The sequence below is a fragment of the Micropterus salmoides genome, unplaced genomic scaffold (assembly GCF_014851395.1).
Source record: "Micropterus salmoides isolate LMB-PRFRI ecotype aquatic unplaced genomic scaffold, ASM1485139v1 Ms_hic_scaffold_7, whole genome shotgun sequence".
Taxonomy (NCBI): Eukaryota; Metazoa; Chordata; class Actinopteri; order Centrarchiformes; family Centrarchidae; genus Micropterus; species Micropterus salmoides.
In genome coordinates, this window is record NW_024044459.1 from 27664517 (window position 1) to 27686683 (window position 22167).

Sequence of the window (22167 nt, forward strand, 5' to 3'; positions counted from 1 at the left end):
TAAGACTGGAGACAAGCGAAAAGAGCTAACCTGAGTCTCTTTAAAGAAAACAAAAAAAGTGCCTTCCAACATCTCTTCACACATTGGATCTTGTTTTTTTAATCTGTTACACAAACAAATGTAAACATCACAATTTGTCATATTTTTTTGTGGAAAATCGGGCTATAGCTGTTTCTTGCTGAGGTATGGTAGAAAGTCACACAAGCTGCTTCCTCCCTGCTTCCAGTTGTAAAAGACATGTGGCCACTCATCGACGGGAGTACTGTCCACGAAGAGGGCCTGAATTCCTTTTTTTCTTGATCACCACCTCCTTCTCTCCCCTGCACAAACTTACGCATACAAACACATACATACTCACCGAGTGATTTATAAATTCTTGCAATACTGGACTAATTCCTCACCCATCTACTAAGTAGAGGGCTGCATCGTACCTTGAATTTATACATATTACAATACACCTATACAATACGTAAATTCCTATGTTTGATAATGTACTCATTTCAATTAGTAATGCTGCTTTGGACTAAGGCGACAACGCTGATATATGTCTGTCTATTTATTTATTTACTTATTAGGTAATGTTTATTATGAAAGATGTTTCTAAATTTAACTTGTACTTATCTACGTCTGTGTAATTGCCCCTTGGGAAAAACTAAAGTGTTTGAAATTAAATGAAAATCTTCTCAAGCAACTCTTAGCACGAAAGTAAATAAGCCGTTTCCCCAAAAGTCTAATAATTCCTTTAACATTTAAAAACAGCAGCAGAATAGCATTACATTCATGATGATATAAGCTGTCAAGAGAATCAAAGCCATATTTTTTGTCTTCCAATGGAGCATCTTTGAACCCATCAGCTGCAAAACAGTTAAAAACCACCAGTATGGTATTTTAAAAAGGCTGATCCAACCTCATGGCTGTCAACATGTGTTTTCTATCTTGAGCTGCTTTGCTAGGTAGAGCATGGTGCCTGAGGCTCCAGTGGAATTCTAGCATTAGATCGGGTTGGAATTATTATGGCTCTGAAAGATATTGCTTCAACACATTTTTGCCCTTTAAAATCTTGAATCATTATTTTGTAGTCCGTAGGATACAAATGGCTCCAAATGTAGCAGCTAGCCTTTACCACATTTGTTGAACCTAATGGCATAAACTGGTATTTTGGTAAGTGTTGTGTAAGTATGTGTGATCAGCAGAATTTACAGTGATGCTGCAGTGAAGTAAAATAAGTGACTGCTCTGCAACATACAACAACAATACACCTACTTTGAGGAACGTGGGGATTCCCATCTATTTACAAACATTGTTGAAAAGTGTTACTAAAAGCCAAGTCTCGGCAAGCCACAACCTGTTGGGCAGTGACTGAACTTTCCATACCACCATCACGCACTCTAGAAACACACACACCTACATAGACACACACACTTCATTGTTAAATATTCTCATTGCTAAACTTATTCAGGGACGGATTTACCAGTAAAAAAAATAAAATAAAATAAAAGCCGCCCTAGTTTTAGACAATCTAATTAAAAGTAAATATACATATAAAAATATATTTATGAAAAGTTGAAGCTGGTCGGAAATGTACAAAAGCAAAACTCCGATGTCCGAGCGCAAGCAAATGCAGCAAGGGATGACACTCCCCATAGACTCCTTGGTTCTATCCCTCCCCCAACCAAAGCTGTTCTTTGCATGCATTCCTAGGGAGGGACATGTGGCATACACAGAAAGTCAAAAACAGATTTTATCCTCAAATAAAGAAACAAACAAGCAGTCTTGCCACGGTGTGGTGCCAGGAGCCAAGAGAGGACACAGGGTTGGTAACAGACTGTTACCAACTTGCCATCCCAACTGTAGACAGCAGCTCCGTCTTCTCTCGGCTACGGCAGCTTTCTGTAAAGCCTTTCCTGGTCCCAGCCCCACACAACTACTGATAAATGTGTGTGTGGGGTTGCCAACTTCCACCAGTGAAAATACAGAACCGGCATGATAACTGATCAGTTTAATCTAATTTCAACAATCTGTTGATTAGAAAATTAGGGCATGGAGGAGGTTGAAGGGCATGCAGGAGGTTGTAATTGTTTGTGTGAACACACACACACACACACACATTATATATATATATATATATATATATATATATATATATATATATATATATATATATATTAGGGTGATCAAATTTAATATATTAATTGAGATGCTTCATTTTAAATAACACATTAAAGAATGTAAATTAATGCATATAATTTAATGATCTTTTATGGTTAAATTTTAAGCTAAGTGATAGGCTAATGTTTAATGATAAATGACCAAATACAACAACTTAATGATTTCTAATGCCACCTTTAGATATTTCTCTTAGATGCTATAATTATGTTACACAATAATGTAATATTTTTTAGTTAAAATATCTTCATTAAACGGCCTTTCCAAATCAATATTGATGACTTGCCACCCAATGAAGTTATTCTCTGAATTATTATAACAATTTGACAGACTTTTAGCATCCACTATCCTTTATAAAGCAAATGAGATTTTGACTCATAACTCTCAAGGCAGTGCAGAATCAAATACATTTTCCTGGATTCACTGGACCAACAGATACTGTATCTATTTATCTATTTATCCAAAAAACTTGAACTGACCTTTCCTTCCAAAGAAATTTCATCCAACCAAATTTGGTTACTGGTTCCTATTTAAAACTCCCATCATTCTTGAATGCATTTTGCAATTGCAGTTGCAGTAAGATTGGACAGGCATTTATCAACCCCAAGCAATAATGCAGAATGTGGTTGCATTTTATCTTCCATATGTGGAAATAGGAGTGGAATAGTTATGCATTCCCCAACTACTTAACTGTACTGTACTTACTTGCTGTAATTGGGTCTCTAAATATTTTTTATTCAATGAATTCCAAACGTACAAAAAAAGCTTTCTGGCACAGTGTTACTATCTGCTCAGCCTATGATAAAATGCTCATGTTACTGCTTTATGGAAGATTTGATTGGCTATATTAAAATAAGGTCTCCATCTATGTAGAAGGATCAGAATTAATGCTAAACGAGGGAGCGCCATCATGAAAACAAAAAATATAAATATATCCTTTTTGGTTTCTAACACAAGACAAGTAATTTACAGAGCAGAGATGTATGCAGACAAAAACTAATGCAATTCATTTTCAGTTGGACTACAAAACACTAATTTGATTGAAAACTATATTTTGGTCACAGTTTAAAAATGTATGAAGTATGGAGCTGGAGCCAAGAGGCAATTAACTTAGCTTAGCTTTTAACTTAGCTTAATGTTAAGACTGGAGACAAGGGGAAAGAACTAACCTGACTCTGTTCAAAAAATGCCAAAAGCCAAAGCCATATTTTTTGTCATCCGAAGAAATTTGTTTGAGCTTCTTTGAACACATCAGCAGCAAGAGCATTCAAAACTATTCAAAACCACCAGTACAGTTCTTTAAAGAGCCGATCCAAGTAGCACTCACCAACCTTATGGCTATCAACATGTGTTTTCTATCTCAAGCTGCCTTGCTAGGTACAGCATGCTGCCCAAGGGTCCAATGGAATTCTAGTATTAGATCAGGCTTGATGTATTATGGCTCTGTAAGATATTGCTTCAGCAAATTTTTTAAATCTTTGTTTTGAAGTCTGTAGTATTCACCTGGCTCCAAATGTAGCAGCCAGTCGTTATTTCACATTTATGAATTATTATTATATTATAGTATTATCGTATTATTATAGTATTGATCACTGTCATGCGCACATACAAATTATTTCTACTGCATAGACCTTACAGGTGGTTCAATGTCTGTGAATGATAAATCAACCACTTGTTCCTAGGCACGAAAACACAAGAGAATATGCTGCGTGTTTCATCAGGTCCTCAGCTTTACAACACAAACAAAGAACACCTGTCTAGATTTCAGCGTTGCATAACACACTTTCAAAGGAAAAACAAGCTGATGGACATGTGTGGACATTCTTTAACTTTTACATTTGAATATCTGGTATATAAAGAAAGAAGAAAGAAAGATAAGTAAGTTCAAACAGCTTTCATCCTATGTTTTACAGAACAATTAAATGTATCACAGTTGCATGTTGTCACTGACTGGAACATGAATGACCTGCTTTGTTACACAGTATGAAACTGTGACACTGCAGTGAATCAAAATAAGTGACTGCTATCAACCGCAGACATCAAAACCACACCAGTTTGCAAGAACTTGGTGATTCCTACCCATTTACAATCATTGAAAAATTCAACAGAGAGTCGCTAACAGCCAAATCTACCTGAGCAAGCCACAGCCTGTGGGGCAGTAACTGAAACCTCCATACCACCACCAACAATTACACTATACATACAGACACACAGACACTTCATTGCCACCCCAGCTGCCAACTCAGTTTTGGACAATCTAATTCACACATACCCTCACTGACCACTTTATTAGGTACACCTTGCTAGCACCGGGTAGGTAACCCTACCTGCTAGCACAACAATGTGCACAGCTGTAGGGTTAGCCGGTCAACATGCATATATTTACTGGCTTAGGTTTAGGCACTAACTAATGCCATGGTTGAGGTTAGGGAAGTTGCCTCGGAGGGCTCTTTAAACAAGCAAGCTCCTTTAAGCTAGCTAGTGTGTATGTGACCCCGGGCCGTCACATACACACGCAGCCTGGATGCGTCTCATACACACGTACATGGGGGCGTCTACTATACACGCAAAACCGCCGTTTTGCGTACAATAGATCTGGTGACTGTGGAGGCCATTGGAGCACAGTGAACTCATTGTCATGTTCAAGAAACCAGTTTGAGATGATTTGAGCTTTGTGACATGGTGCATTATCCTGCTGGAAGTAGCCATCAGAAGATGGGTACACTGTGGTCATAAAGGGATAGACACGGTCAGCAACAATATTCAGGTAGGCTGTCGCGTTTAAACAATACTCAATTGGTACTAAGAGGCCCAAAGTGTGCCAAGAAACACCATTACACCACTAGCAGCCTGAACCGGTGATAAGGCAGGATGGATCCATGCTTTCATTGTTTACACCACTTGGGACCCTACCATCTGAATGTTGGAGCTGAAATCAAGACTCATCAGACCAGGCAACGTTTTTCCAATCTTCTATTGTCCAATGTTGGTGAGCCTGTGTAAATTGTAGCCTCAGTTTTCTGTTCTTAGCTGACAGGATTCGCACCTGGTGTTGTCTTCTGTTGTGCATTCAGAGATGGTATTCTGCATACCTTGGTTGTAACAAGTGGTAATTTGAGTTACTGTTGCCTTTCTGTCATCCTGAACCAGTCTGCACATTCTCCTCTGACCTCTGACATCAACAAGGCCTTTTCGTCCACAAGGCAGTGCTATAAAGTAGGACAGGACACAGTATTTCCAGGGGGAAGGGGGTGGCTGGATATTTTCTCTTTTTCAGACCATTCTCTGTAAACCCTTGAGATGGTTGTGCATAAAAATCCCAGTAGTGTATTTATACACACATATAGGTTCTACTCATAGACTGTATAAAACATGGACATACTGTCTGTGATGTCACCCATAGTTTTCTGAACAGTCATTGTGAATCTCAATGTGTGGAGCTCCAGTTGCCATTGTTGAAGTGTCTGACTCCTGCTAATCCAAAAATTGGCAAAGAAGTGGACCTGAGGCAGGCTAAATGAAGCCTGGTTGTTGAACCACCTAGCGGCTAGCGACCTGAGAGGGCACCCACCTGTCACTCAAATCGGCCACAACCAAAATTATGCATATTTTCAAGATGTAATATAATTTAACCCGGTACATTATATAAAAATTTACCCCCTACACAGTTGTCGAGAAGGGGAAAAATAGCTATAGAAACATTTTGTACCAGGCTGTAAACATGTTTATTTTTGCTGTAAAGATGGGCATTTTAGCAAGAGGGTTTATGGGGATTTTTATATACAGTCTATGGGATTGACATCCTTTTGGATCCAGCCTCAATTGGCCATTCGAGGAACTGCAGTTTTTGGCATTTCCGTCAAAGAGTATGAAAGCAAAGAGACAAATCCGAGGTGCTTTTTTGACAACCAAAAAAGCACCTCGGATTTGTCTCTTTGCTTTCATACTCATACAGCTACATGGCACTGCGAGGTCATCATTTTGGACTGGAAACTCAAATAAGAGGACCTGTATGAAATGTTATGTTGTAACAACAAATACAACTGTGTAATGATGAGCTCTCATTTTGTTTTTAGTCTAGTTAGCAGTGGTGGATATGGGGAGATTGTATGGAAATGCCATTCCTGGACTAAAAATCGAAAGGAAACTGCGTTCCTTTTATAGGGGGAAATTACTTATAGCTGACATTAACATTGTTACACATTACATTGTTTTTCTTGAGTTGACAACTTTGCTTACACAGGCAGACATCAAGCAAGTGCAACAACACAAGACATAGCAAACCAGCTAATGTGTTATTACTTACTAGTCCAACAACAAGAAGGCCAGTTCTGCATCTGTCTTGCATCCTTTCAGCTCTTTTAGCTCATGCCAACAACTGAAAGCCACTCTGATATTTACTCTTGTCTGTCCTCTTCGCAGCCTTTGCCATGATATCCATACTGAGAATACTGAGCTAGCTTCCAAAGAACTTACATTGTACATTATTTACTTTTTGCTTCTTCTTTTAACTTGCCTGCTGAAGATTTGTGTTGGTGCCATAAAGCATTGTGCACTTGTGCTGACAAATATCCTGCCCAGGACTGCGATGTCACATAGCACAGTAGCAGCCGCAGCGAGCCTGGACTAGTAATGACAGACTCCATTCACCCTATTACAAGTAAGTGTACCATCAAAATGATTTTGAAGCTGTTATTTTTAGCTCCCAGAACTTAATAATATCCTGATGGATGAAGTGAAATAAAAACAAAATCTCTGCCCCTTTCTTGTGGTTGTGGCAATGGTGACAACCTTTACTGGTCATGCACTTTAATATATGATTTGGTATAAGAACAAGTTGAGAAACTGGTCTATTCTTTGTTCATCTAGTACTGCTGCAGCTAATATGGAGCAGGCTGGAGTAGAAAAACAAACTTGCCTTTTTCAAATAATACAGTAGTGTAATAATGTCACACATTGAGCCCGACCGATAAGGGTTTTTGGGGGCCGATGCCGATATTAAAGTGAAAAAGAGCAGATTTATGAGCCGATATTTCGATTTTAAGAATGATTTGGATAGTAGACCCCTTTACTGTATAAACTAAACTTAGAACAGGCCAATATTTAAAAACTTTTCCTAAATGGATTATGTTAATAAAATAGATTACAGTCTCAAAAAGTAAACATGTAAACAATTGCACATCAATAAATATTTGCTACTGGAAGGTGCAACTTTTTCAGCCGTCTGTAAACAGAGACAGTCAGAGAGAATAAGCACGTGTATTTCACTTTACACATACTCTGCCATAATTTCAATGTAGCATATTCACATCTAGTTCATCCCTTTACCAGCACTCTTTAATTCTAACCAAAGCTATGAGAAACCGTTTAACCACCACCGGTATAAATCATGCCGTCTATGATAATACAACATGACTCTCTACAATTATGACCCGCAACTTTGAGATTTCATTTAACTACTTTAACTACAACCAGAGCCATTATGGCTCTGACTACAGCGTTTCACATCTACAACGTCACAAAAAGATGAGCTACAGGAAGATTAGATTCTTGTTCAGCTCACGTTTATTTACATGTCCGCTCTGGTTTAATCATTTCAGACAGGCCGACATACTGCAACCAGGAGGCTCGCAGATATATTTATAATACGTCAGAAACTATAGTTTAACGGCTCATTAATGTTAGCGCTCCTCCACTGATAAACACGGCATTAGCTTTGTGGCTAATTTAGCAATGGGCAGTGTTAGCTGCTGTAACGTTACGCGATTTTAGAAAATATCTAGAAGTGATGAACTAGGGACAAATGTGGACTGTTCGCTAGAACTACCACACTGTTAGAAATAAATGTACAGTTACGTCTGTCAGCAGCGTAGCTTTCAACACCCAGCTACCGTAACATTAAACTACTGTGAGCTGGTAGGAAGCCGGGAGAGTGCAGTGAAAAACGTAAGGGTTAACAAGTCATGAATGTTTTCAGGAGAGGAGAAGTGACTGGGTCTGTTTTTATTATAATTATTAAAGTCATGTAATTAACGTGACAAAAGAATGACTCACCGCTCACACAGCCCTCTGCGTGTTTCTGCATGCTGCATGTAAGCTCTGGTAAACTCTGTACAGGTGATTATTTTCTTCTGTGGTTTTTGTGGTGAGGCAATATACATATATATATATAAATATATGTATATATATGTATATATATGTACACACATACACACAGTAGGGCTCCTGTGCAAGAGCCTGTAAAGTAAGAGTGCTTTCAAAATGTGCAAAGTGAGTGAACAGAAGATAAATCTAAATCAAATCTAAATATTCGGTGTGACCACCCTTCAACCCTTCAAACAGCATCAATTCTTGTAGGTACATTTGCACAAAGTCATGCATTTTGTAGGCATATCATCAGGTGTATGATTAAACAATTATACCAAACAGGTGCTAATGATCACCGATTCATTATGTAGGTTGAAACTAGGGGTGACCCTGAATAGTCAAATATTCGATGATTCAATAGACGGAGACGGATTCGACTCCCAATCTCACAGTCGAATCTTCGCGGATCATACCATTTTGGCTATATTGGGTTGCTCGACGTCTAATTTTACATAGAACTATTGTTTTTTCCCTAATAAGTTAATATATAGCCTATTATGATATAAATAAACATATAATGCTGTAAATGTGAAAATAAAGAAGCTTTTAATAAATCTTTTTAAAGTGCGAAAGTCCAATATTGTAACCCTATAACCCCTAAGGTAGAGGGCGTCAGTGCGCATGTGTGGTGTAGTGTGTGTGTGTTGTAGAAGAGGGAGAGAGATAGAGCATGAGCCCGTGATGTGCCGAGTTGTTGAAATTTGCGGGACATGAGAGTCATTTATCACCATTGATAAACCTCACAAAGAATTTTATATATTTTTTAACAGTACTTGGGTTAGACCCACGAGTAGGGTGTACAACTCCACACAAGACCGGTGAATGGCGGGCGAGCAGAGCAGAGAGAAAAGTGTCAACATTAAGCCTCGGTTTAGCTGGAAATGTCCAGTGTAAGTTACAGTCACTAATGAATAGAGACTGCAGCCCCGCAGCTGCTCAAGATTAAAACTGAGTTATAGTGTGTTTACAGCAGTACCATCAGCTCAAGGCTGCAGAAAACAATGGGACCCTTTTTACACCCATCCATTGTCCAAAGAACTCTGTTCAGAAGTGGCCTTCATTGAAGATTTGCAGCCAAAAAGCCATACTTCCGACAAGGAAACAGAGGCTGTTTGGTAATTTGGTATTTGGCTGATGTGGACGGCCCAGAGGGCTCTGCAGTGGGTGATTAAAACTGCTCAGAAGATCACTCACACCTATCGCCCAAGCATCAGTGATATCGGTGAGGTGAGGTGCCTACGTAGAGCCCAAAGGATACTACCCTAAGGACATTACCCACCCCAGCCACAGCCTGTTCACCCTGCTGCCTTCTGGGAAGAGATACAGAAGTTTCAGCTGGCGCACCACCAGACTGTAGAGCAGCTTTCCCCCCCAAGTTATCAGACTCTCAAGCTCAAATTCATCCTCAGCATTGCACTATTGATGATAGTTTATTTCTGTTTATCATTTTTTTTTATAATTGCTTCAGTTTTAATGTATATTATCTGATATGTAGTAGAAGGGAGTTTTTTCTATTTCACAATATAACCTGTTATATTGTGACAAAATAAATCTACCTAACTATTTGGGTTTAGTCAAGTTTAATCCGTACCTCACACAATCAAACATGAATTAGTATTACTAAGTAAAACACACTTCAATAAAACTACCCTACAAATATCCATCTGTGCCTGTTCTCTATCCCCGTAGGCAGGTTGTTTAGGGTACCTGTAACTTACCCATTTATTAAAGGCAGGATAGGCAAGTTGCTTCTGAAACACTTTTTGTCATATTTGTTGAAACTGTCTTTATACATCAATGCATATTAAAAAGTTAGGTGCTCTGAAATAGAGAGTATAAAAATCGTCTGTATTCCTCTCAGGGCTGCAGTAAACACAGCCAGTCGTGTCATTCGGACCGAATGCAATGATTGGCTGGGTGACTGTCACTCTCCCTCGCTGCCATGGCTACCAGCCCTGCTGCTACAGGAGCTGCCCCCGTGCGCGCACCCGGTCAGCTGCTCTCTCTCAGACCTGACGAGCGAAGCGGTCAGACCGGAGGTTATATCTGCGTGGCTTTTCAACGATAGTGACTGACAACTGAGGAACACCAAGGGGCTGAAAAGTTACACCGTGGGGGCTTTATTTCTGCTGGACAGGTAATCTGGCTTTTATCATTTTGATGGTAATTTGTTACTTTCATCACTAGCAAACGTAGCTACCTACTTAGCATACAGCTAACAGTAGCTCCGAGTGCAGGCTGGTGTAGGAGCCAGAGTAGAGACGATGAATTATATCTAGCTGTAGGTGCTAATATTAGGTAAGACAATGTACACTGATCGGACCATGCTGGCTGGCCTGGATTACAACCACCGTGTCCACAGCCCAGCCAGGACAAGAGCTGATGACACAGTTCAGTATGTTGCTTTTTGAGTACTCTTGTGCATTTTACTCTACATTTATAAGTGATGAGTCAAAAAATATTACACAGTATGAGGAATACAGATAGATGGTGCTGATTTATTGTTATTGATTACATTTTATGTGGAAATAGTTTACTAATTACTCTATAAGAGAACAATGTCTTTTCACTGAGCTGATCCTCCTTTCTGTATTATCAGGTACAGCAAGGTGTACAACAAAAAGTCCAAGAAGTGGAGCTTGTACTCATTGAAGGTGGAGAAGGAACTACAGTTACATCGTAGACCTCCAGAGTGCCATCCTCCTCCTCCTCCTCTGGTTGTCTACTACTGAGGAGATGCATAGAAGCAGAACCAGGAGACCTGATGATCCCTCTCGTCATGGGGTTCAGTCAGGTGTCCCTGCCCCAACTGTGTTGCTAGATACAGCAAAATATAAAACAAAAAGTAATATGGTTGGTTTTGATTGATTGTTAGTATTCATGTCAGAGAGGTGACTGTGATATATCAAGATAGTATATAATAACAATAAACAATTGTTATACCACATTTGGATGTCATTATTTCAGACATAAGACACAAATGTAGTTGCTTGATTGTTTATGCTGCAAGTGTAAATAAAAGGCATTTTCATTCAATTTTTCATTCATTTTCAATGTTTTATTTAAAAATGAATGAAAATATTATCCAGAACAAGGAAAAATATCTTTTTTATGTGTCTGTATTTTCTCTACCCTCCTGGGCATAAAAAGAAAACAATGTACAGGTATTCATTCACACAGTGGAGGGACTTATTTGTGTAGCAGTTGGTCCCGGTCTGTGTTGGGCTCTGGTGTGCAGTCCTCATCAGAGACAATAATGCTGTCATCATGGAAGCTCTAACATGCAAAACAACGTACAAGTTATGAGTCTAACACGAAATACACGTTCCTGTAGTGTAACTGATGGAAACGGGAAAATGTATCAGCCCGTTTTTAGCTTTGCCCAATGTTACCGCAGCTGTTGGTACAGCTACCTGTTGCCAACGGTCTTTTTAAACCTATCCAATAATAAACATGCTAGCTTGATAGTGTGTACTAACAGCCGGGTTAGTTGTTTATTTTCATAATAATAAAGTTAGATGTTTTCTTACCCCTGATGTGAGCCCCTGCTCTCCGCTCGTCACACTGGGCAACGTGCGTTCACGTATTTTGGGGGCGTGGCTTTGGAAGGAGCCCAGAAGGGAGGGGGTGAAATTTTCTCTGTTGGATACTTTCAAAAATCAAGCAGTTTCTGGCCAGTTTCTCAAACCTACCTACCTACCCTGCCTTTAAGGCTTAAAATTATGCATATTTAAGGACGTAAGTGACAAGAAGGTGCCCTCTCAGGTGGCCGGCCACTAGGTGGTTCCACCTCTTGGCTCTCATGAACCCACAAGTGCACACACAGCTTGTGTAATGTGTAAGAAGGATTTGCATTTTGCTTAGGAAATAGCTGTTTGTTTTATTGTGATAACTCTCACTCAGTTTTGAAAGTTAGTAACTAACTTTCAATTGTCTTGGCTAACCTTTGCAGTGCTATAGGAGAGGACACAGTAAAGTGGGTAGTTAGCTTTTTTCCAGGGGGAAAGGGTTCAAAGGTCTAAGGTTTAAGAGTCACTGTTTGCTATTAAATTTATTAATTTTGGTTGGAAAAGGGCAGCCTTTGCTTTTTATTTTCTCCAATACTAGCTATGAGGGGTGAGTCATAGATTATCCCTCAGTCATCAGGGAGGCTTAAGGAAAAATATATGTAGCTCCGGGGAGGGTCTAAATAATAAAAGTCACACCCCAGCCACACCCGCTCCTCTGATAAATAATGAAAAGTCTCTTACAAGTGTCTTTGGATTGCCTACAGCTACCAACAAGTCTGAGATTGCAGACAAACATGTCCACATTTCAGGTCAGTCAAAGTGCACATACAAAAGCACCCTGTCAAAAAAGCATTGAAATCATTTGCTCTAAGCGCCAAACAAAAAGATGCATTTCATGAAATTTGGTAAAAAGTTAGGCAAGAAACAAACTTTTTTGCATAGATAGCATGAACTATCCATCATAATAATGCATGCCAAATGTCAAGCAAAAACACACATCTAACAGAAATGTAAGGCTTTTTTGAGGTAGTTAGTGGTTGAACAAAATGTTAAGGTTTTTGTGACATCCACAACACATTGTTATTTTTGATACCTATATTGTTTCCTTTATCCCGTGAGAGTCAATCAATTAATGTGATAAAAACAGATTTAACGAAACATGCTCACAAGAAGTTAGCATGTTTCTTTCTGGAATTTGGAATTCAATTGAAGAGTCAGCATTGTGAAATGCCCTGAAGGAAATAGAGGAGGCTGACAAATCTAGGGTCCCTAAAACACATCTGTTTATTGTTGCTTTAGTTCCTTCTTTTCCCTTCAATCCAAGTCTCAACTAAAATGTTGTCCACACCACTTCACAATTCAAAGGGCTTTTTACTTTTTCTCACCTACTGAATGGTATTTGTGTAGTTCGACACAATCTACTTTTCTGACAGGTCATGTGAAGGTCAAGGTGGCCACATGAATTTGCTTCATCTGGTAACTGTCTTATGTAGTAAATCTGTGAAGCTTAGGGATGAGCAGGATATGACTGTGATTACTTTTACAGCGTTCAGGCTCCCCGAGGAGCTACTGTTCTGCCAACAGAACTATATACTACTGGCAATTGAGCACTTCTCTCAAAACATAAAAGATAGCAGGGATATTTTGGTTATTAGAAGCAAACACCTCATCTATAAAAGTATTTTCCTTCAACTGCAATAAGAATTTTTAGGTGTTAAACTTGATCAGCAAGATCTGGTCTACCTTATGTTTCATATTGTGTTTTTAGGTTTTTACACTACTTGTCTTTTGATGGTGCTTTGTCTCTACAAAATATTTTGCAAACTGTTTTGCTTAGTTTGCCGCATACCTTAAAAATTGCCACATTCTTGTAAACTTTGTTGCTGGTTGAGACAAACCAACCCCTCCCCTCTTTATTAGCAGTACCTGCAGGCAGTGAATCACATCAGCAGCACAGGGAGGAGGACAGGAGGAAGAATTGATACAGACTGATGTCTGTGAAGGTTCTCAGTCATCCAGGTCAAAGCTATCCAACAAAGGCTGAGGTCAAGGGCAACTGGACATGGTAGAAGATACTAGAAGACGTTTATCCCCCACTTACAATGCTGTTCTTTCAGTCACTTCCCAGGAAACTAAACAAGCATTTTCTCAGGTGACGATGCCAACGATGGTCCTTCAGACTTGGCCATGGGTGGCTCAAATGACCATGACGACTGTCGTTACCACAGCCAGGAGCAATGACGAACCAGCGGTATCGAGGATCCTAGCTAACGATCCCAGAGGTTAAATAGCTGAGTTTCCTTACAAGTCAGTCAGAACTGAAGAAGTCTCTTGGATGAGGGATGAAACATCTTCTAGTATCGTCAACAGTCCAGTCCAGTTGTCTTTGACCTTCGTTGGATGACTGATGTCTGAGTTCTTCATTCTCTCTCAACTTTACTTCATTATTTTGATGTCAGGAACATGATTTTATTGACATTTTAGATTTGTTTCCAGTGAGACATTATTGCGTTTATATAGTGACTTTGCTGCTGTAAAGATTACTGTTGCTGCTCTAGAAACAACATTTAGTTATATTTAAATGATTCAATCCTAATCCTGTTCAGAATTTAAAATAATATATTTTAGTAATGAAAATTAACTGACAAGAGTATCGATAAAGAACCAAATGATAAGCACTACACACAAGAGCACCAGTATCAATAAAATCCTAACGATGCCCATCCATAATCTGGCAGAAGGATAAAGACAAAGTTTATGATAATTTATCACTCACAGTTAACCAGTCCATCTCTGGGCAGAAGGAGGGGGAACGGTCATACCATTTTCAATATGCAAGAATGTTTGTTGCTTCACATCTATGATACACTGTGTCCTTGTTCTGATTAATTTACTTTAGTGTTTATAAAGATTAACACATTAAAATTAACTTTAGTATTGTTGCTATTTGAGGGGGGGTCGAGTAGATTTCTGACCCACTTGCCCGACTGAGCAAGTGAAAATAAACATTAACGTTGCCTTTTTCAGACAGTGGACAATAGAATCCTTTTCTATTCTACAAGTTTAGAGCATAGATCCCTTCATCAATGCTAATGAAAAACAGAAACATCATAAAAACGGTTTATCAGAATGGTTTGCAAATGCACTGATCTGAAGAATCCATTGTAGGGAGACTGTGAAACTGGTATTGAGAGTCCTCTCTCACATTCCTCTTATTCATACAGGTGTCACTCCCACCCTTTTTTGCTTCACCTGCAAGCAGACAGGTCTGTGCATGCACAGCCGAGCCTGCCCTCAGTACTCCAGCACACTACATTTGAACTGAAACAATGACAATGTTGAAATGCTGACTTTCAGCTTCAAGGGTATCTGAAGGTGATCCACATTGGACGAGCACAGTATAGTCCAGTGCAATGCAGGAGGACAATGACAGGGTTATGATTCCTACACAATCACCTAATGTGTATGTAGACACCCTCAAATTATAGTCAAGCTGAAAGTCAGCACTTTCCCCTTATAGGCATTGTTTTATTTCAAATACAATGTACTGGAGTACAGAGCCAAAACAAAACAGAAAACTTTTCACTTTCCAAACATGGACTGCATTGTTTTCTGTGTGGAAGCTCCACAATAAAAAGTAATTAAAATTGGACAAAATGTATAGTTCACAAAAGCAAAAAAAAGAAAGAAAATAACCTGTATTTTTCTCATCCAGCATGTGGATGTGGTTAGGAAGGGTGTGGGATGCCATGTCATTTTTAGGGTGCTGTGTACTGTTGTTTAAGCTTTGTGCCGTCTCATTAGTATACACACTAGAGCAGGGTAGAGGGGTTTAGTGTTAAAATACAAAATGTTCATTAAAAATACACAGGCAATGGCCATGGTTGCAAATGCAAGTTTTACATTCTTTATTTCTAGCAGTGTTCAAACACAGATCTGCTCAAAAATGACGGAGAGATCATATTAACCTGCTCAAAAACACCTGGGCTCTCCCAAAAACCAGTAAAACAGCCTTTGATTTTCTGTTGTAAACAGACTCCTCCTACTGGGAAGTTTCCGTGCCACAGAGAAATACCACGATCTCTGAAACACTCATCAACTTGTATCAACATATCGGGGATTACTCCTTCTCTATACAATGTCTGAAGTAATTACTATAAATGTTGCCTTTCAGCAATTAATCCTATTCAAGCTCACTCAGGATAATACTTATACTTATAATACTTACTTATTATAATTATGGGAAAGGGGTTGCTCAATACTGAATAACATAAGATTTACATAATGTTAGTATGTAGTCATAAAAACTAATATATATATATATATATATATATATAAATACAAATTGGTGGTCTTCCAGGTTGCCACATACAAATGCAAAAAAAGTCAATGATTGTTTTCAATCTCCACTGGAGCTGGTTCTGAAGCTTTCAACCCTATCAGATGATCTTCACAGTGAAAACTAAAGGAAAGGATAATAATGTTCATGCTGTAAACTCATGACTGCATCCCCCGACATGGAGAGATCTCTGTTGTGAAGTTTATGGATGACACCACCATCATCAGCCAGATTTCAAACAACGATGAGACTTCATATCGGGAGGAAATTCATAATCTTGTAGAGAGTCCAACCTACTGCTCAGCGTCAGCAAAACTAAAGCTGAGGTGGAGCAGGTGAACAGGTTTCAGGTTCCTGGGAATCAGCATCACGGAGAACCTGACATGGTCATCTCACATCTCCACACTGGTGAAGAACGCTCAGAAACAACTATATTTCTTGAGGAACCTTAAGAAGACCAAATTTCCATGCCAAGTTCTTGTCCACTTTTACAGAGGAGCAATAGAAAGCATCTTGACTGGAAACAAACTAAGATAAAACTAGCATAGGATGTGCATGGCCCAGGACCGAAGGGCTCTGCAGTGGGTGATTAAAACTGCTCAGATCATTGGTACCGATCTCCCGTAGTTTCTGCTTTCTCCCAAGTTATCAGACTCTTAAAGTCTAATTCATCCTCAGCACCACTCCATTAATTATAGTTTATTTATGTTTACCATTTTTATAATTGATTCTTTATGAATGTATATTGTCTTCTATGTAGAAGAAGGGAGTTTCAAAACTCAGTTTCACTCTATAACCTACCTACCTATAAGAAGTCCCAAAAGTGCTCAAAATAATAGAATTATTGTTAGAATTATTAATCTACATTTATTATGTAGAATGAAAAAAAAGAGAACTTCAATTTGGGAGAATGGTTGTTAAGTCTGAGACCGTTGAAAGTACAATTTGGGACAGCTGCCTTAGCCTGAGGAGAAGTAAATGGCCCTTGAGTGGTTTGTGAACTGCTGTTTCCAAGGTCTATTCTGAGCTGTTAAGCTCAAGTCAAAGTTAAAAGCACACTCTACCAACTAATTTGAATAAATCAAAGTTTATTTAATGTCAGTATCAAATGCAAGTGCATTTCAAAATAAACAGTACTGCTTATACTCTGCCAGACTATTAACATTTCCTATGTAAACAAGGTCAAGATCATCTTCTGAAACATCTAAACTAGTCTATAAAGTTATGATATGGGACCTAACCTAAATAATACAGAATTATGTTCTGAATTTTTTTTTCATTAAGAAGTGTTTCAAAAAATCTGTAACACAAAAGTAATTATATTTCCCTAAAAAAGCAGTTACTCCTAATATTAAGGGTGTGAGTGTCTGGTGCAAAATGTTAATTGACAGACTGTGTCAAAAATTTAGAAAAAAATTTAGTGTATGACATCAAGGAAGAACAAGTTTCTATTTAAGCCAAGGCAAACAAAGTTTAGTTTCCAAGTATTTATCCAACTAAAGGCCTAAGCTAAAGGTTGCTTTGTTAAGCTCTTAAATGGTACTCATAATAGGTTTATGAACACTGTCTGAATGCTTAAACATAAATTTTACAGTCTTTTCAGCCAACAAGCAATCCCTCAAAGCTCCAGCGCCAGAGGTCAGGACTCAGTATTTTCATAGTATAGTGCAGCTCATACTAAGCCTTTTCTATTCTGGAAGCTTCACAACAGCTTTTATCTTCCTGTGGCAGCTAAGCCTCCCAGAAACTATCTGAAATTGATCCATGAACTTTCCATTTTATGAAATAGTCTAGTATTTTGATGAAAACAGTCTGAAACAACAGAAAACGTACTTCACCGTTTGTTTTTATCATTCCCCTTCCTTCAGACACATTCAGAAGACTACATGCATAACCTTGCACAAGAAACCATGTGTGCATGCACAAACACACCCATGTCCAAATCTACATAAACAGTACAATCTTCAGGCCTCATAAAGTGGAGTAACAGTGCCATCCTTCCACTCAATCAAGATTTCTCCTCGTTGTAAAGTAGGGGTGGAGTGTGGCAGGCGCATGGCATGCTCTGTCAGCGGGGCTCTTTCACTGGGCACCGGGGACCCGGGAATACTCACCTCTGGCCTCGGAGTGTATGACTTCAAAACACACACCACCTTCTTCCTTCTGGCACAGCAAGACAGACAAAGATAGAAAGTGGGTGGACATCCAGCATTTCGCTTTTTACCAGTGCTCTTTGTCTTCATGAAATTAATGCTGTTAACAATAGCTTAAAGCAGATTTTTATTGGTTGTGGTTTTTGGATGTGGGTCTCATACGAGTAGGCTGTTATCTGCCTATAAGGCAGGTCAGCTGCACAATGCAGGTTAGGTAGGCAGATTGTTATGTCTTTTCAGTATGCTCATGCTTTGTGTTTCAAATAATTAGTTACTCTGAAATGTCAAAAATGCTGTCAAATTGCAAATTACCAGAGACTAAAGGGGGTCTTATTAAAATGTATTACTTCTTCAGACTCAAAAAACTCAAAATGTATACAATGCAATTTACAATGATATTAAAAACAAACAAATCATTGCCTTAGAGAAGCTGTTACCAGTCAAACTTTGGCTATTTTACCATATAAATGATTAACTGATAAGCAAACTAATAATTTATGTTAACCAATTAATTCATACACTTATTAATTACTAATGACCAGCATAACCCGTGTGTGTGTGTGTGTTTAGGCACTCACTTATTGGAGTAAACATTGAGGATAAGAATCAAAGTCCCCAGGACCAGAGCCAAAGAGCTTAATACCAGCATGGTGATCTTCCAGCCCATCCCTATACACATGCATGTACAGACCAAGCAACACATCACACATTTACATGTCATTTCAACTCTTATTTATCGCTTTCTACTACATGACTCTTATTCATGCAATTGTTTAATTTCTGCCAAGACTCTGGACCTGCAAATAAAAGCCTTTACAAACATTACAACACACCCATCATAAACGTTGCTCTGTATTTATCATTCATATATCTCCACCTAGTGGTGGAAAAGTAACCACACTGTTAGGGCTTCTATGTCAACATGCGAACAGTATTGTGGAATCAAACGTTTCCGCTGATAAAACTGCACATACACTCAATCATTTATTGATTACATTATACCAAACTTACCATAGTCCATACTTAAGAAAATCATGGTGGGATCGGCAGGGGATTTGGTGCTCAGGGACAAAAGAGGCTCATCTATTACAGGATATGTTTCTGTGACCTCATTGGCAATTATATCTTCAACTAAAAGTGGAGAAAAAATAAACAAGTCAAGAACAAGTCAACTAGAAGTGATTACCAAAACTGCAAAATCATAGGTTGGATTTTTTACACAAACATATCACAATGAACATATGTGTTTAAGCTCACAAACTACAGTTTGCACAAATTCAATTTTAATGCCAATTATCATCCAGAAGAATAAGTTTCACTATGGTGTAAAATCAACTTACAAAGGTTTCTGGAACATTCTTGACAGAGGTAACACATTACAGTGAATGGGAAGAAAGATATGTATAAAGGCTCCTTGGTGGTGCATTCAAAGAAATCAAAACATTTAAACTTCAATGATCAGCTGCTGAAAAACAACCATTTCAATGGACAAAAAATGAACACATTCATTATCTTTTTCATGACATCTATTTTTACTTGTTTGCATTCTGATTTTGATTTTCTTGAAACACAGCTTCTAAAGCCAGTTTCAATTCTCTGCAAATTACCATTTTTAATCCACTGGCATGAACTAGTAACACTAGCTGGCTGGAAAGGAGGAAATCAACCTGAAACTCATAATATGATTTGAAAAATGATTAACACTAATGTCAGATGCTGATAACATTTATAATTAAAGCGGGTTTAAGGACATTTATGTTGTTGTTTTTTAAGAGTCACATTCTGTAGCAAGACACTTTTAGGTCCTTACATGGTTCAGCATGTCTGAGTACATCAGAGGTGGCACTTGGAAAATTCCCAGGTTCCAACGATTTCCACAGATAATGGGGAGGTTGGTGTTGGTTATGTTTGCTGCCTCTCCCATCACACAATGTCTGGTTGTCAAGTGTCCGCCACCTGCTGCCCTGCTTGTAGCCAAAAGAAGCTAACATTAGACATTTTAAAGACTTACTGTTATTAGGTCCTTCTGTTCCTTCTCTAAAATATTATTACCTGCTTATGCTCCCTTGAAAGGAAAACCAAAGTGGACTCTTGTCTGGCGCTAAGGTGCAGCCCCCTCCCTATTAATGTGAGGTGGCCTTTCTTGGAACAGGACCACGCCTGACTGCTTGCCACTTCAGCACCAGTCGTGTCACCTTCAGCCTGAAAGATGCAAGGCTGCAGGTGGACGCCTGCATACTGCTCTGCCGGTGCAGTCAGACACTCCCCAGTATGGTGACTTCTGAGAGCCTGGCTCTCTGGGAGCCAACGCCATTCCTGTAAGGCCGAATATGTGCTGCAATCACCCAGAGACACTCTAATTCCCAAGGTTCCTTCCTGCACCTGCAAACATTTACCCAGCAGCTTGTTCTGAATCTTAAAGCCAGACGTCTCTGTGGAGGGGACATAAGAAAGGTCCAAGCTTGAATCTTAACTCATTGTTATATAAATATCTGAGTCAAGCCATTGTTGCTAGATAAGGGAGGAACTAGGTATGAAGTTGTAAAATTAGGAGTCTTAACCAGAATACATGAGAACAATGGTCCCAATAGGTGAGAGTGATAAGCCAAATTCCATTAAAGAGATGTCAAAAATAAGCTTTTTAGTCAAACGTCAGAAAATATCACTTCAAATCGTCGACGGTAGTGTCTCGCGATACTTAGCGTACACCAGTCGGTATAAAACTGAAGCAGCAAACGGCAATTTTTATCTAAGTACGATACAGAAACTTTTTTAAAGGGTTTCAGTAGTGTTAACCCTGCGTTTGGCTAACAGCTAGCTAACGTCTGATGAAAGATGCTGCAGACATAACGTTATGTTAGACTAAACAGGTAAAATCTAACGTTAGCTTGGACTTGGAAAGTGTCCATCCAACAAATACAAGACGCACAACATTATGAAACTATATTATATAATTAGTAACGTTAGTGGCAGTTTTCTTTGGCTTTGAATCGTTGTCCTCAACTTTAGATTTGGAAATCAAATGACCAACTCCATTAAAAACTGCATATATTTTCTAACTTAGCTGATTTTGCTAAATGGAACAACTTTAACTATTTATCTTACCGTTCAAAATGAATAAAACAAACAGATAGACACACGGCAGCCGTATTCCCATGGCGATGGCGATGACAAGCACAGATACTTTGGGTCTCCCTTGACACTACAGCTTGCATATATTCCCAAACAGAGGAAAGTGCAAGTGGGCGGGAACAAAACTGCAAACAGGAAACCTGGCTCCCTCCTCTGTATCCAGTGATGGATGAAGGGAGGATCCATGCATTCCTCCAAATTATTCTTCCGGGTTTCCCAAGTGTAGTTCCCATTTGAAATGCTATTACTGTCATAGACAAATTTTATCCAAAGGTAAGATCAATTTAAAAAAATCCTTAAGTTTGGTTGCTTTGAAATGTTCCACATTCTGCTCCCAACCTGCACCTAGCTGGTCATTAGCATAGACTGTTGGGCCTTTTGATATGAATACTGTTTATGCTGTGTTGATGTGTGTTTGCTTTTGCAAACTCTATTACTGTCTTTTAGTACTAAAATCTGCTTTTTCCCCCAACTAATGTAGCCTACACAACTCATAGACACTCCTTGTTTACCACTATGGCAGGCAAGAAAATGTGTTTACACCAGTTTGCTACAACTCCATGGACTACCAATTAGATTTATAGAGCATAAATCTGTTATAAGGAGAAAACAGTGTTCCAAGCTGAATAGGATTGCTCGCTCGTTACTGTGAGGAATGGGACAGCTTTTGGGGCCTTCATGGTCACATGATGTTTTTCTCTACCATGATGCACCATAAAGT

General features: G+C 38.9%; 1 protein-coding gene across 2 annotated transcripts; it reads right to left on the reverse strand.

Annotated features, from left to right (window-relative positions):
- Nucleotides 1–15715: 15715 nt before the first annotated feature.
- Nucleotides 15716–21577, reverse strand: LOC119892418. 2 transcript variants are annotated; one of them, XM_038704645.1, is made up of 6 exons: nucleotides 21420–21577; nucleotides 20367–20746; nucleotides 20125–20278; nucleotides 19326–19445; nucleotides 18893–18983; nucleotides 15716–18324 (listed from the first exon to the last, which is right to left on the reverse strand). In XM_038704645.1, exons 1-6 carry the CDS (start codon nucleotides 21469–21471, stop codon nucleotides 18126–18128), a joined length of 996 nt encoding a protein of 331 aa, XP_038560573.1. In that variant the 5' UTR covers nucleotides 21472–21577; the 3' UTR covers nucleotides 15716–18125. The 2 variants fall into 2 exon arrangements, with proteins under 2 accessions (XP_038560573.1, XP_038560572.1); XM_038704644.1 differs by having other exon boundaries at nucleotides 20125–20281.
- Between the last annotated feature and the right edge of the window lie 590 nt (nucleotides 21578–22167).